The sequence below is a fragment of the Siniperca chuatsi genome, linkage group LG8 (assembly GCF_020085105.1).
Source record: "Siniperca chuatsi isolate FFG_IHB_CAS linkage group LG8, ASM2008510v1, whole genome shotgun sequence".
Taxonomy (NCBI): domain Eukaryota; kingdom Metazoa; phylum Chordata; class Actinopteri; order Centrarchiformes; family Sinipercidae; genus Siniperca; species Siniperca chuatsi.
The window spans coordinates 24,022,543-24,038,637 of record NC_058049.1 but is presented as its reverse complement, the minus strand read 5'-3'; the positions used below and the strand labels follow the sequence as shown (position 1 = coordinate 24,038,637).

Here is a 16,095-nt window from a genome sequence, read left to right as displayed (position 1 = left end):
TGCGTGTTTGTGTGGGTGATATGCTTACCTTGTTCTTTGGCAGCCACCTCTATCCACATTAGGTTTCTGTGTGTGTGTGTGTGTGTGTGTGTGTGCGTGTGTTTGTGTTAGACTGAAGAAATATGGATTCTGCTGTTATCTCCCAATTTGCCTTGGTGCTTGTTTCAGGCAGTCACTGGAAACACTGAAAATTTGTAAACCAAACTTCAGGAAGAGGTTATTGAAATAACGTCACTTTCGTTAAAGCCACAAATTGCAGCAGACTGCAACAACATCAGCTTCATGAGCCACCAAGAATGAGCATTTACACCAGGCATCGAGTTTGTTTTCACTTGAAAGATAAAAATGTAATTAATTGCAAGGCGTGGGAGAGAGAGAAAGATGTTTCCTATAATTCATAAAATGACGTGCTCTCCTCTCAGGAAATTAGGTGATATTTAATTCAGAAAATTCACAGACTAATGATAGAAGATGAAGGTGTGTGCACATGATGAGTACAGTTTAATGACTGAGCCTGACCTCGCTACTGACAGGAAGTCCATGTGTGTGCGCGTGAGAGAGAGCCTTTGTCACTGTCTAGACCCTGCTTAATCATTTTCAATGTTCATTTACTCTCTCTCTCTTTCTGTCCCTGTTAATGTCTACGTATATAAATGAAAAATGTGTTAATGATTGAATATGGCCTAGACAGTGACAGTGCATTGACTGATGATGGAACGAACAAGCTCATTATTAAAGGTCTTATCACCTCTCAGCAGACGCAGTTACACACACACATACACACACACACACACACACACACACAGACACACAGACCTCACGTTTTGCTCAATGTCATCATAATGTCAACATTTTGGCCCCAACTCACCTTTTTTAAAAGTTGTACAAGGATCTTTGTAGGTCAAGGTTACCTGAAGTATCAAAAACTCACACACTGTTCCTTTGTACAGCATGAACATATCTGTACAAAATCTGGCACATACTGTAAATGGTCATAGCGGTACAGTAGTACTAGTACTAGTTTGAGTAGATGGTAAATGGACTGTACTTGTATAGCGCCTTTCTAGTCTTCCGACCACTCAAAGCGCTTTGCACACTACTTATCACATCCACCCCATTCACACACAGATGGCAGATGCCAACTGCTCATCAGTCCAAAGAAACTAACTAATCATTCACACACACTCACACACCGGAGGCGCAGCCCTCGGGAGCAATTTGGGGTTCGACATGCGGGCTGGGGGAAGCCGGGATCGAACCGCCGACCTTTCGATTGGTGGACTACCCGCCTTTTAAAGAATAGTTATACTGAAGCAGTGAAGCCGTGGTGGTAGCTATGAGGATGATAGTCATCAATGAAGTGCTTGTGGCCTTTTCAGCAGCATTGGTACTACTACTGTAGTGATAATGTTGTGATAGTGAAAAGTACACACTCATGCCTGGCAGCACAATAGCACATTCAGTCATTGACTCAGCTGCAGTAATTATTACTCAGATATTTTTATTTTATTGAAATTTCAGAATATAAATCAGAAAGGAAACTGTTCTGACACATTCACTTATCACAACATTACAAACATACCAGCCTGCATCCATCCCATACATAAATACTGTATAATATTAAGGGAAAATCAAAGAAAAGACGAGCTAGATCTTATAAATCGTTCTGGTTGAGCCTTATAAAAGTCTTTCTGCAATTATATGAATGAGACAAAACTGCTCTCTCTAAAAGTTCTGTTTCACAGGTCACACATGTTCTAATCTGCACTAATTGTTAAAGGACAATTTTGCTTTATTGCAACCTAGGTCTTATTTTTGTAGTTTTGGCCGTCATACACTGGAGATTTGGGAATCCAGCGTCATCCCTAAAGAGAAGTCTAACAGGGCAAGAAGCATGAGCAGTCAGACAATCAGACAGGTTGTAAACAAGACAACAGTTTAGCCAGATTATCTAGATAATCCAAAAGGTGGTGCAAGTGAAATATCAGTGATAGTCAAATAATCAGTCTAAGTTGAACAAGGAAGCCGGTCTGTGAACTGTGATGGATATTTGTAACAGAGAGTTTGGGTCATAATTTTATTTTTTCGCCTTTGTTTTCTCTTCCAAATAAATTTTGCTAACCTGGGCTAACTGATAGTATCATTTTAAAAATATTTAAAGAGACGAGATATGTAAAAAACAAACAAACAAAAAACGTACCCTTACCATGTCGGTAATAGCAATAAAAAGAGGTTTTGGCTGGTATAGATAACGACTTTAATTGATGATTTTTATTTACTACTATTCTATGTGACAGGCTGATGGGATTTCTTCCCACAGACACATTCCAAGACTGACTGTGAGTGTTTACTGCGTGTGTCTGTTAGATGACAGTAATTCAACAAAGTATTTAAAAGTTGATGCAGTTCTTGCCACTTCAGTGTCTTGACAGTTATTCCTCCTGCTCAGTGGGAGCCTTTGTGAAAGAGAGGGGGAGAGAGAGAGAACTATAGCCTACAGATAGCAGAAAGATAATTAGCTAAATCTCTATGGGTGGTTGAGCTGCCCCCAGCCCCAACACTGGAAATAGTGTGTGTTCCCATCCATGCTGTCGGTGGGACCAGCGGCAGTTAGGTAAGAGTCCCTTAACTGATTTAAATCAACTAATTAGAATCACTAACTATACACTCTCTCTCACACACACACACATGCTGAGGAGGTGGTGGTGGTGGTGGCTTAAAGACGGAGTTGTAGCAGTGCCAGCTGTGCTTCTCAAGGATGTAGCTGATCCAGACTGTATGTATCTATACTCTGCTCATTGTCTTAGTCTGGATTTCCTTGTTTTTTACTTGAGTTCTTCTTTTTCATTCATATCATTCCTTTTTCCTGCTCTCACGGTTTTCTGGTGTCATTTTACATCTGCCTGTGGGGGTATTTCAGCTGGGAGAGAGATCTCTGGGGTCACAGCCAAATGGATTTTTCATTGTAGCCGTCTGAAGAGCATTTTACCTTCTACTGAGACTCATCAGCAGGCTTGGATTGCAATCTCTGTCTGAGATTTTAAAGAGGGTCCATTTCATGTTTTTGTTGCAGAACCTTTTCCTTGTGATGGTGTTATATTTATTATAGTCATGTGTTGATGACAAGCTCCATTTGAAGTTTGAGAGTTCTCTCTGCCATTTACAGTAGTCCCATTCTTTTTGATCCATTTTAACAGTCATCTGAGGAAAACTGACAGGGCCTTTAAATTAAACCAATAAGTCTTAGAGCTGCAACACTCTCAGTTTCTGACATTTAAGATCAACCAAAGACAGCAGATAAGTCTCATGAACCATTTTTCTCCTAATATAAATAATATTTAGAAGAACGACAACAAGAACAACCATTGGCATCCTGCTTCCTGCTTGATTTATACTTTAATTATATGTATTCTCTGCTAAAATTCCTCAGCTTTAACAAACCAAATACATAACTGGTTGATATTTTGTGTACAAGACCTTGTAATATGAAATTATATTGTGATGTTACAACCTCTCAAAACATTTTAAAGTGCTAGTCTTGCGCCTTAGCCAGTTAAATTCGTTCACCTGGTACCTGTCACATCCAAGCTCATCAAGTGTTGTTCTTCTTCCTCTGTAACCTCCTCCCCTCCCTACAGAGCCCTTCATTTTTAATTTATGTCTTTAATCATTCAGCTCTATGTGCAGAGTTAAGGGAGAGCGCTTGTTTCCTCCATCAGGGTGTCCCTCCAGTGTGGCACTGCTCCGGAGCAGATGGTATCAGTGATAATGATCTACAATGCATACGCTTGTGTGTGTGTGAAAATAGAGAGGTGTATTTTGGTTTAATGTTTCCCCAAACTCAGCACTTGCACCAGGGTCACATTAAAGCCCATTGATCTCACACACACTTGCTTTACACAGTGTGTTCCACCCTCGGGCTCTGGCTCTCTCCGAAGAGTTGCATCAGAAATAGGCCTATGTATATTTCACACAACACCAGATCATCATAATGACATTAGCATAAAGCTGGACTTGCATCATCTCTGCTATGACTCAGCTTTCTGTTTCCAAGAGGCTTTTTTTTTTTTGCAGTCCAGAATGATTCACCCTTCATATTTCCAAATTAGAAATCACATCCAAGAATGTTTGTGTCACGTCTGCTTTATAATAGCATTTAAAGGAGTACAACATCTTTTAGGAAGATCAGCCTATTTATTGAATAATAACAGGCACCACATATCTCACCATAGCTCAATGCTAACATGTTAGTATACACCAGTAACTGATAACAGGCTCCATGCTTAGCATAAAGTGGCTAACTTTCAAGCTATATACATAAAATCAAATAATTATTGTAGTTTCATGATGATAGTTTCAGAGTTGAGAGTTTACTTTAAATATAATAAATAAAAGTATTAGCAGGCCTTGCTTTTCTGGTTTTCTTTCAAAATGATGATAGATGGATGTGACAGCAGATGAAAATAACCTGCTCACCTAAACGAGTTCCAAAAATAGTAACACCCTAGTGACATCAACTGCATTGCATTCATGGCATTTAATCTCCCAAAACAATACATTTTAGGCTAATGACAGCTTTGTTAGTGAAAAGTTAGTCTTCACAGTTTATGCTAGTATACTTAATGCTAGCCAGCTATTATCACTCAACATACAGTACTTAATACAGTGCTAACTTGACCATGCACGGTATTTTTCAACCCTCACATAACCAACTTTGCGAATAACTCGTGGTAAATATTAGTTGACTAATGTTATTCATATAGTGTTCAAATTACCAGTGTTATTACCTATTAATATTGTGGTTTGTTAGCTTGGTAGTAGAAGAATAGTAAATCAGATGCTGATTTACTGGCCAGTATCAATGTTAACAACCATGTCTTGGGTTTTTGAACGTCTTGTGTTTGTGGATGCTGTGGAGTATTTAGTCAGACACAGTTTCTTGTATCAGCTTCAGTCTGGCTTTAGAACATCATACTCTACTGCCACCTGCCCTATTTATCTGTTTGATTTTGTTAGGCAAAACCTTGATGGAGGAAATTATGTTGGCATGATTTTGCTTGATTTGCAGAAAGCCTTTGACACAGTGAGTCATTCTACATGTTGTCAAAGTTACAGTGAACAGGGTTTGGACATACTGCTGTAAAATGGTTTACTTCTTACCTTACAGAAAGAACTCAAGTCTGTGATGTTGAAGGGGCTATATAAGAACCCAGGGATATTACATGTGGGATGCTGCAAGGCTCTATTTTAGGGCCTCTTTTATTCCTTTTATATATAAATGATGTGCCAGCTGCTGTGAAATGCAAGCTCTTGTTGTATGCTGATGATTCTGCATTACTGGTATCTGGGAATGATGTCAGTGAGAACTCGTACACTTGTAATAGTGAATTATAATTTGTAGAATGTGACTCATAGATAACAAGCTTTCAATACATTTGGCTAATACCGAGTTGGTCCTGTTTGGAACTAAGAAGAAGTTATCAAGGTTGAAGGTCTTTTGTAACGGAACTGAAATTGTATCTCAGCCATGTGGCTCATATTTAGGAATAATATTGGACCAGTCACTTTCCTGTGAACCTGTTGTTGTTAGCAAACTTAAGTTCCTGTTTCGCAGAACAAGGTTTTTTGACTTTCCTGTTAAGAAACTTCTCGTGTCATCATTTATACAGTGTCATTTTGATTTTGCCTGTTCTGCTTGGCACAGTGGTTTGACAATTTAAAAAACAAACTGCAGGTAATGCAAAATAATATTATTCTATATTTATTAAATGCAGCCCCTCAAACCCATGATGGTAGTGATGAATTTAGAAGGGTACCAATACAGGGAACCAGTACAGCTCAGGGTAGAACAACAGAGGATTTATATGTACAATATTATTAATGGGTGTGCTCCTCAGGACTTGTGCTCACAGATAACGATGGTACTTACTCAGCGAGTAAGCAAGTGAATAATGTTGCCAGAAGCTCCTTTTTTTACACTGGTGCCCTCAGTACACATCCAATTGTTAAAATGAGAGGTGCTTAGAGAAGTCAGGTCAGGACTTTTTCTTTTTTATGGAATAGGGTCACAGATTTATAATGAAATTATAAAGACATTCTTGTTGTACTTACTTGTTTTAATGTGGGCATTTCTTATTTAATTTGTGGTGATGTCATTTTGGATTTCAGGATTTTATTTAGTTTTATATTGTATGTCTTGTATTTTGTCTTCTAACATCTTGGGACCATGTTGAAAGAAGAGTTTTCACTTTAACTTGTTATCACTTGCATACAGAGTGTGTACCTCCCTTTATTTCAAGCCATATATCAGGTCCATGCTCCAGGCAATATCCTTCAATACAAATCACATATTTTCACAACTAGATTAGGTGGAGAGGAACATTAGCCTCTGTTTTCTGAAACACAGAAGCCGATGAATTACTTTAACACATAAATTACTTTGTGTCTGTGTTCTCATTATGCAAAAAGCAAGGCGGTTGAACTGAACAAACTCTCAAAAACATTACTAACACACATGCCTGTGATTCAGGGAGACAGCTGACTCCAGCTGACTCACAACTCAGATAGAAACTATCAAAGCATTGGGATAAATATGCATACATGACACATGTGTATACACACACACACAGGGGCACAGAAAAAACACATGCATGCAGACACATGCAGAAATTCACACTTATGTATACACACACATGTTCACACACCCACACAAGCACATTTGCATATCTGTGGGTACATTCGGTTGGCTTGCATTCATTCCATAACTCGATCACGTGTACAGGCCCACTCAGCATACACGCATAAACAAACAGAGACACACACTCCTCTGAAAGTGTTTTTAATGACACGTCAACCCCCCATCCATTTACAGGACATGAATGATTCACAAATACACACACAAAAACTCACACTTGTAAAGAAGATGTACATGCACACTCACACAGGCCCACAAAAACACACATTCTTATATGCACACACTGAAAATATCATATGAGTGGCGACTGTAGAGCACTAACTAGCTATGATGGGTGGAAAATTACTTGTAAGATCTTAAAGAGGCATAAAATTATCAAATATTTGAATGCCCCTTACTCAGCTTTGGTGCTGTCAAGGTCCGTTTTTATAAAGGCACAAAAAAAATGTAATGGACGCTATAGAAAGAAAAAGGAGAGATAAAGTAATGAAAAGATAAAGGGTTTGAGGGATACAGAGAGAAATGACAGACATACAAGGAATACAAGGACAGTGACCAAATTATGTTTTGGTTGGTTGATAAAATCACTCTTTATCTGTTTAAACGTCAGAGCTTCACTTGGTATTCACTAATGGGACACTGTTGCTTTTAATAAGAAAAAGCATCTGGTTATATGCTCAGGATTCCACCATCAGAGTGACCGATTTGCACCCCAAAAAAAAAGTCAAATTAGAGTGGATTCTGACAGGAATAAATGAGTCTTACTGTGAATAGGGCATGACATACAAATGTATCAGGACTAAACATTAATGTCTCCCGCTTCTCTGTTCCGCCAGACATTTCATATTTCCCCAAAAGGTCATATCAATTTGATATACAGAATATAATATCTGATTATGCACACAGAACAGCACAAAATGTACATATTTTTCACAGTTGTTTTTAGAGCACAGGAAGGCTGACAGCGTAGTTTAGTCCAAGCTGAAAATGTCTGCTTATTCATTTAAGTACAATTTTGAGGTTCTTGTACTTCAAATGATTATTTTCATGACTATTTTATGCTACTTTATACGTCTTTATGCTACTTTTATTTTTCTCTTCCACTTAATTTCAAAGGAAAATTACAATTCTTTGACAGCTGTAGTTACTTTGTTACTTTGCAAAATAGGATTATACATATTAAACATATGATTGGCCTATTAAATGTTGTTACTCTTATATACATTAAAGTACCCAACAGGTTGCCGCCTTACCCACAATGTTTATTACCAGTAATACAGTAATATATTAAAAAAAACTTCGTCCTTCACCCTCCGCGGGTGGTCTCATCCTTCGAGCTCGGGTCCTCTACCAGAGGCCTGGGAGCTTGAGGGTTCTGCGCAGTATCTTTGCTGTTCCTAGTACTGCCCTTTTCTGGACTGAGATGTCTGGTGTTCTTCCAGGGATCTGCTGTAGCCACTCCTCCAGTTTGGGGGTCACTGCCCCGAGTGCTCCGATAACCACGGGCACCACTGTCGCCTTCACCTTCCAAGCCTTCTCCAGCTCTTCTCTGAGCCCTTGGTATTTCTCTAGTTTCTCATGTTCCTTTTTCCTGATGTTGCCATCACTTAGTATTGCCACGTCCACCACAACGGCTTTCCTCTGCTGTTTGTCCACCACCACGATGTCTGGCTGGTTCTCTATTACCATTCTGTCAGTCTGAATCTGGAAGTCCCACAGGATCTTGGCTCGGTCATCCCTTAGCAGCTGGTTCATTTGTGCTGCTAGGCGCTCGTGGAGTGCAGTGAGCTTCTTTAGCCACTAGGTGTGGATCCTGTCAGGGCCCGGTGCTGTCCAGTTTTTCATACCTGAGACTCTTTCTTGGATGTCTGTCACTGTGATGGTGACTGGATTCTGTTCACCTCTTTAGGCGGCTGGCCAAGGCTTGGAGCGTCTGTTTGGCAGTTTCGAGTGCTTCAGGGATGGGCATCTGGTTGTACCTCTTGGGTACTTGTTTTTTCGTTGCACCTCTCTCGGCCTCTGTCAGTTGACTCACTTCTCTCCGTGCCTCCTTGATTTTAGCCTCCAGCCTTCGTTTCCATGGTGGGTACTGTTTCTCATGGCTCCCATGGTTGCATGGTATATATATATATATATATATATATATAAACGTATTTTACTTCCGTGATAAAGAGGAGATTTTGACTACTAGTAGTGCTATGAAGCATGTAGTGCTATGTTTTGAGAGCATGATGTCATGCAAGTGACACCATAAACATTCCTGCCAGTGTTTTCACCCTATTCCACTTATTGAAGGATGGCACTGTAATGCACCAGCAAAATGCAGGAAAGAAGACCACAAGCAAGCAAAACACTAAGGTAAACAATGCAGTTTTTTCCCAGAAATCCATTCAACATGTTTGCTAGACCTCAAAGATGCACACAAAGCTTTCTTGTGAGAAAAAAACAAACAAACAGATCTTTGTTTAGAAGGAAACACAGTACCTTTAAACCATAGAGGTGATTGTTTTGTGAACCCGAACTATGATTGAACCCTCTTTTTCATTCTCCAGCAGAGTAATCAGTTGTGACAATATTAATATAGAGTCACAGTACTTATATCTTCTCGCCTGAGTGCACAGCTTTCTATGACATCCCTTTATGAGTTTACACTTCTACAAAATGTCTCTCAAATGAGATTTGAAAACTCTCCCCCTGTGGCAAAATAAATAGTCTAATGTGTCAAAGGTCAGATGAGACAGAAAGTGTTTGGTAGTTTCACTGGACTGAAAGCAGCAAATGTCAAAATGAAGTGAGCCTTAAAATGCTAAGGTCATTCCATTTGCAGTACAAAACATTTTAGGCCACAGAGCAGGAATAATTAACATCATGCTGAGAAAATGGCGATATAATTGTGAATATTGTTTTAAATGTTAACAAATGTCCTTTTGTGTTAAACTCTAATGGGAAAGTTTCCTATGTTGTGAATCTTACTGTCATCAGATTTCAAAATGGAAATGGGTAAAAGTTCACATTTGGTTTGACACACAAACGGCGTTCATTCCATCTGTGGCGATAAAGGCTGCAATAAGACAGTGTTTGTTTTAATCTGCTTGGAGCACCTGGTGAGCTGACATGATCAGATCGGGATAATTCAGATAGCGTCAAAGTGCTCTTAAATCACAGAAAAGTTACTCAAATGACTTTTAAACGTCCTGAACTTTCTGGCGCTCACATAAGTTCATATCTGATGACACGCATGCACACACACCTTTGAGTTCAAGAAAATGCCAGAGATATACCCCTGTAATGATTGCAGTAGGAGATAAGCACTAAAACAAACTTTGACTACTCTGACTAAGGTCTATCTAGTGATTATTGCTCTGTCTGGCCTAATGTGCTGGACTGCACCGCACTATCTAACTGGAAAAGGTCAAATCTCATTTGAAATCCAAAGAGCATCTGAAGCAGCACTGCACTGAGACAGCTGCAGTTTGAGACTTTGTAATGTGGGGTTGGTAATTAGTTTGTCTGGTCAGTGTACATAATTAGGATGTAGATCACATAAAGGCTGAGTTGTTAAATAGTAACAAATACAATGTCCTTTGCACTGACACATAGGAGATGCATTGTGGGCAGTGGCTTACCAAAATGTAAATGTAAATACACTGTATGCATGCGCGACTTCTGATGTGCTCCAGCAATAAATGTTCTTTATACATTTTCCTGCGATCACCACCCAAGACCCTTTCCAACCATTTAAGAAACTCAGAAACTTGCATTTTGACTGCCAGAGTCAGGTTCCAGTCAGGTTCCCGTCTCCAGAGAGTCCCTGATTCTGAGGTATCACTCTCTAATGGATGACCCTGATAAAGGCCACAAGCCGAAACGTGTTGGTCTGACAATAGACATTAAGCACAGGTATGCAACTAACTTTGCAAATAGTCTAAAAAAAACTAAATACGAGGGAGAGTTGACCAATTAATGCAGGTTTAAATTTTACTTTACCACTTTAATTAAAGTGCAACAAGCTGAAAACGCAACATTTACATATATTCGCATTATAAAGAACATGCCAGCAAACAGTTGCCTATTTACAAATCCAGCAGAGCAACATTAGCATTCATTAGAAAGGTACTTTGCTTTTGCGGCTTTTTAAATCTCCTTTCCCACCTTTACACATCTTCTTTCTAGCATCCATTCAAACATCACGCAGTCGCACAACATTCACTTCAATGACCCACTCAATGACTCTATGTTGTTATGTAATTGATATTGTCTTGTTGCATGGAATTTTTTTGTCTCAAATCAAGCTGGGGCTTTGCATAATCTTCACAGTTCCTCAGATACGGTAGAAACGCAAAAACATATTAAAGGACCTGATTTGGTTCTTGTGTTTACTTCCTGTGAGTCCTTACTTCCTGTGCCTTTAACCTAATGGCACTTTCTCCACACACATGCCGACATAGACATGCACACACATTTCCGCATCTACAGCATACTGTAATTTTCTAGACAAGCAAGCATTATGAAAAGTTCAAAGATATCAAATGCATGCTTGTGTGTGTGTGTGTCTCTGTGAAGCTGTGTGCTAAAAGTAAACAGCAAACCCATTATTACCATCTCTTCACCACACACCTTTTGATATTCAGATTTTTATTCAGGTTAACACAGACCCCAAACACTCTCTCTCTCTTCCAGAGAGAGCTGGCTTTAGTGAATTAATGGCACATGGTGATGTGCATTTGGCGTTGTGACAGTTGGTAATTTTGCAGCCAGTAGTGCTGTGTGTAACTACAAGACAGTTGTAGTAGTGTCTTGTAAGTGTCTAGTAAGGTCCAAATGGTACAATATAATGCTGTATACAGTGGTAAAGGTATTATTAGAATTTTCTTTTCTGCCGGAGAGACTTTCTGTATGTCAAAAAGAACAATTCACCGAACATAAACACAAAACAGCCATGCCGACTTTTGAGTATAAGTTAGGTGTGTCACTTGATGAAAACACAGATGTATGTAGGAGAGACGCACTGCACCACTGCTTAATCACTACTTGACACAGCTCCTACTGTGCCTCCTTCTCACTTTGATGCAGTCAAGTTCACATCGAGTCCCCAGAATACCAGGCAGGTGCAGGCAAATACACCTGTGTGCAGCCAACAAAAATGACACTTAACCCAGCTGAAAGCCATGAAAAGCCATGAAGTATTTTCTGTTGCGAAATTAAAGCTTAAAAACACATTTCCCAACACAATACGCTCAGACTGATGGAGAAGTAAAACAGAAAATGGAGGAAATGACAAATGTCCACATCTACTGTATATCTTTTTACTATTCATATGAAAACCATGAATGTTTACTTTTACTCTGACAGCAGCAGCTAAAGGCCTTCTATACATGGTGAGGGAGACAAAGTAAAGAGGAAAGGAAAGGAGAGGAGAGGAAAGGTATAGGATAGAGGACAGAACAGGAGAGGAGTAGGTCTAGGTGAAGGGTTGTCTCATTAATCTCAAAAGGGTGTAGCAGTCCCTTCAGAATGCAAATGAAACTATCAGTCTTATCAGAGAAACAGAGAGAGGGATGGAACGATAGAGGGACTGACTGGGTTATTTGAGAAAAAAAGCTGAAGTACAAGGTGGAAAAGAAAAAAAAACTGTCTCCACGGAATGTTTATGTCACTTTCAAAAAGTCACAGAAAGCGCATTTAGACCAACATGGCACACTTACAGTGAGTTCCTCTGAAAGTCAGAGCAATGAAACAGTTTTAGGTGTGGACGCGTAGATGTTGAGATTTTTCAACCTGGACCAAACACCAGACATTGCCATCCCTAGAGCCACACCGCTATCATGGCTAAAATGCACGTAGTTCATGTAGTTCACGTAGTTCTGTGCTGTTTTACGTCAGCTCATCAGTTAAGGGAATTTACAGCTGCACCGTATGTTCCTGGAATACCAGTCATGTTCACTACTGCTTCCATGAATATGACCATCAGATGATCATTAGGAATTGGTTGACATCAGAAATTTCTTTCTCAGTCTTAGACACAGAACAAATTGCATGTACTATAACACAGCCTTCAGAGAGGAATGGGAATACTGAAACACATCAGAGGACTATTAGACACGTGGAGGTGGTGAGGGGAAAAGGTGTCGGGCAGTAGGGAGCACTGGTGTTCAGAGTCCAGTGAGGTGAAATTGAGAGGTGCTTTCAGGTGGAAGCAGAGAGTGCCTGCTGGTCATCAGAGTTGAAAGGCGGTCAGTCAGTCAACCTGTTTGTGTCTGCAAAGAGACAGAAAGAAATTATGAGGTGAGACGAGCTGTGCACTGAGTGGCCTCTGTGGCTGAGGCAGCATCTCGTAGGTGTGACAGACAGTGAGCTCCAGTCTCTTTATACTGCAGGGCAGTGATCAATTCCATCCCTGGGCCTTTCCTTACAAAATGTGTCACTCTCCAGCTCTCTGACCCTTCTTGTTTTTCCTCTAGCTCTATCTGTCCTTACACTACCTCTTCAGGTGCTTTTACCCAATTGACAGAAGTGCTGGTACATTAAAGTGAAGCCCTTGACTTAATTTTAGTTTTGATTGGAAAATAAGACCTCCTTTTTGACATATGGAGTATTGCTACATTGAATGAATTAAACACACAATGTTCTAACTTTTCTTTTCAAGCAGACATCCCTTCATTTTTTTTCTGTCCAAGCCAGTCGTACATATTAACAGTCGGATGGATACGATGAATGTGTGTTTGTTGTGTTGGAATGATGAGCCCATAATATGATGACATGTGTCCACCAGACCAACGGTCATTAGTCTAAACACACTCCTGATAATCGATAATCAACCTTCCCCCTGTATCTCTCTCCCTTTCTCTCTCAGCTCTCCAGACCACTCAGCCTCCCAAGGTCCTTTTTCCCTCAGAGAGACAAGACACAGTGATAGAGATCACACCTGGTAAGGACAACAGCTCTTCTCTCTTTCTTCATTCTTACGTTAAAGTGGTAATCCCTGAGGCCCTCATTATAAAAATGCTGTCTCAGTCTTTGGTGCAAAGTGCTCATTTCTGTGGTGTTGCTTTCATGGCGCGGCATGTCTGTGCCCTATTGGGACACCACCATGGACACTTCAGTGTCTGCTTGTCACAACAGAAGGGGTCGGCTCAAGTGCCAGTGTGCATTATATTCCCCACAGTAAATGTTTACATTCTTCCTTTTACTTTGGTATATGAGAAATGGTGGGAAGGTCTGCTTTATTTTCATACTGAGTATGTGACTGTTCCATGCAGTTGCCAAATTCAAGTTATTTCAGTCACTGATAGACAGCGGCGATCGCAGAAGAAGGCTTCCAGTAGAGATGGCTGTGCTACAGTAGATGTGTGTTAGAGCAGACTACTGAGCCTTTCTTCAAAAGCTAAAGCTGACCAACCACAGTTCTTGCCATCTCCATGTGATATCACCATAGCTGCCATAGCACCGATGTTTAGTTACATCGTTTAGATGAAGTGCACATCAGAAAAGTATTTCTGAGCTGCAAAATGCTCCACTATGTTCACCAGCTAGTATCTAACTTGGTCTGTCTGCTGTTTTAACATATAGTGTTTTTGTGTCTAAAGCAATGCTGAGGAGGCTTGTGAGACTGAGCAAAAAACAGTGAAGTTGCGGGCTTGAAAACCAAAACTAACTAGCGCCATAAAACTTCTGCAGAGTTCAGTATGTAATTATTTAAATAATTAACATAACTATACATAATTAAACAATTATTATGGGTAACTGTCATGGATTATAGCCTAAATATAAAGGGAATGGATATATTAAATGGACTTTACTTGTATAGCGCTTTTCTAGTCTTCCGACCACTCAAAGCGCTTTACACCACATGTCATTCACCCCATTCACACACTGATGGCAGGTGCCAACTGCTCATCAGAACAAAAAACAACTAATCACTCACACACCGACAGCCTTCAGAGCAATTTGGGGTTCAGTATCTTGCCCACAGACACTTCAACATGTGGGCGGGGGGGAAGATGGGATCGAAATGCCTCAATTCAGATTAGAGGACGACACGATCTACCTCTAAGCCACAGCCGCCCCATAGATTAAGAGAAATGGATACCGTGTTTCAAGATAGTGCCCCATCCATTCCAATGAAAGTTACTTACCTGGCAGATCAGGTGCGATACATGCAAGCAGAGGAGGTAGAGAGTGAAGAAAAACTCATACTCTGTGTTTCACAGTTCCCTTAACTCTATAGCACATTTAAAAACATACTACAATCTCGCCAGGAAAAGTAATGCATGGTGAAATGTCAGCAGTCAGATGTGGCTACCACGTGTGTGATTAGGCATATAGTTTACTGACTTAGCTAAATCCAATGCTAAAGTTAGCTTAGCGCACTTTTTGATGACGTATACGTGCGCTGCACTTTGCCTCTAAAAGTGTCTGCACTATGCGTTGTGCCCTACCTCGCAGTGAGCGAAGAGCACATTTCTTATCATGCGAAGGCAGCTTCAGAGTCTTTCTCTGGCTAAGCCGGCTGACTTCCTTTACTTTTGTAATGATTGTTTATGGGAAAAAGTCTTTTGGGGCCACTGGGCATTACTTGACCTGCAATTCTGACTGTGGCCACTACGCCAGAACCACCTCACCACCTCACCACCTCACCACTTGCTGTTTCTGGGGGCTTGATGGTGATATTTTACTGAAGCCTGTATGGAAATCACACCTCTCACTAGGCAGGTCAGAGGTCAGTTTCAGCTACAGAATAGCAGGCCTGGTGCTGGTGGGGATTTGGTGTCTTGGGTCATACAGTTGAACGATGGTACCTCTGTGAGCACCAGGCCGCTCTGCTGGCCTCCTGCTCTCTGTCAGTCTGCGCGCTGCTCATTCCTGTCCTGCTGCATTTTTGTTCTTTTATCTCCTCTAGTCAGCGATTAACAGTGACGTATGTACTTTATCCAATTTACTTTGTGCCAAAACATTTACAGAGCCCGCACAGGTCTCGCCTTATCTACTGATAAAAAGACATTTTACCAAATTTTGTCTTTTCACTTTGATTCATCTTCACTGGGCAATTTTAAGATTCAGAGCAAAGCATGTTTGGATTGACAACTTAGATCAACCTCAAAAATGTAATTTTAGCCCTGTTAGCACGAGCATGAAAGCAAGAGGATATCCGGTTTGTGTTGGGAATATGAACAAAAACCTATAAGCTGTTTTGATAACGACAAGAAAGGTCTGGTAAAGAAATCTAAGACAGAAATGAGGAGACCAGAATTTAAAAATTGAAGGGATCTCATTAGGATTTGCTTATGTACCAAACGGTGTGTGTTGTGTTCTGCTGTGGGCCGGGTTGCCAGCTGTGTGTGTGTGTTTAAGTGCATACATGCATGCTTACATGTGTGTTTCCTGCTGTTCAGCGGTCTCTC

The 16,095-nt window shown here is 40.4% G+C and overlaps 1 protein-coding gene across 3 annotated transcripts in view; it reads left to right on the top strand.

Moving 5' to 3' along the window:
* il1rapl2 (interleukin 1 receptor accessory protein-like 2) overlaps positions 1-16,095 on the top strand; it is a 457,851-nt gene that overhangs the window by 377,268 nt on the left and 64,488 nt on the right. For all 3 annotated transcript variants that reach the window (XM_044205048.1, XM_044205049.1, XM_044205050.1), the window contains exon 7: positions 13,548-13,622. In XM_044205048.1, the coding sequence (XP_044060983.1) occupies positions 13,548-13,622 (75 nt within the window). The remainder of the gene's footprint in view (positions 1-13,547; positions 13,623-16,095) is intronic.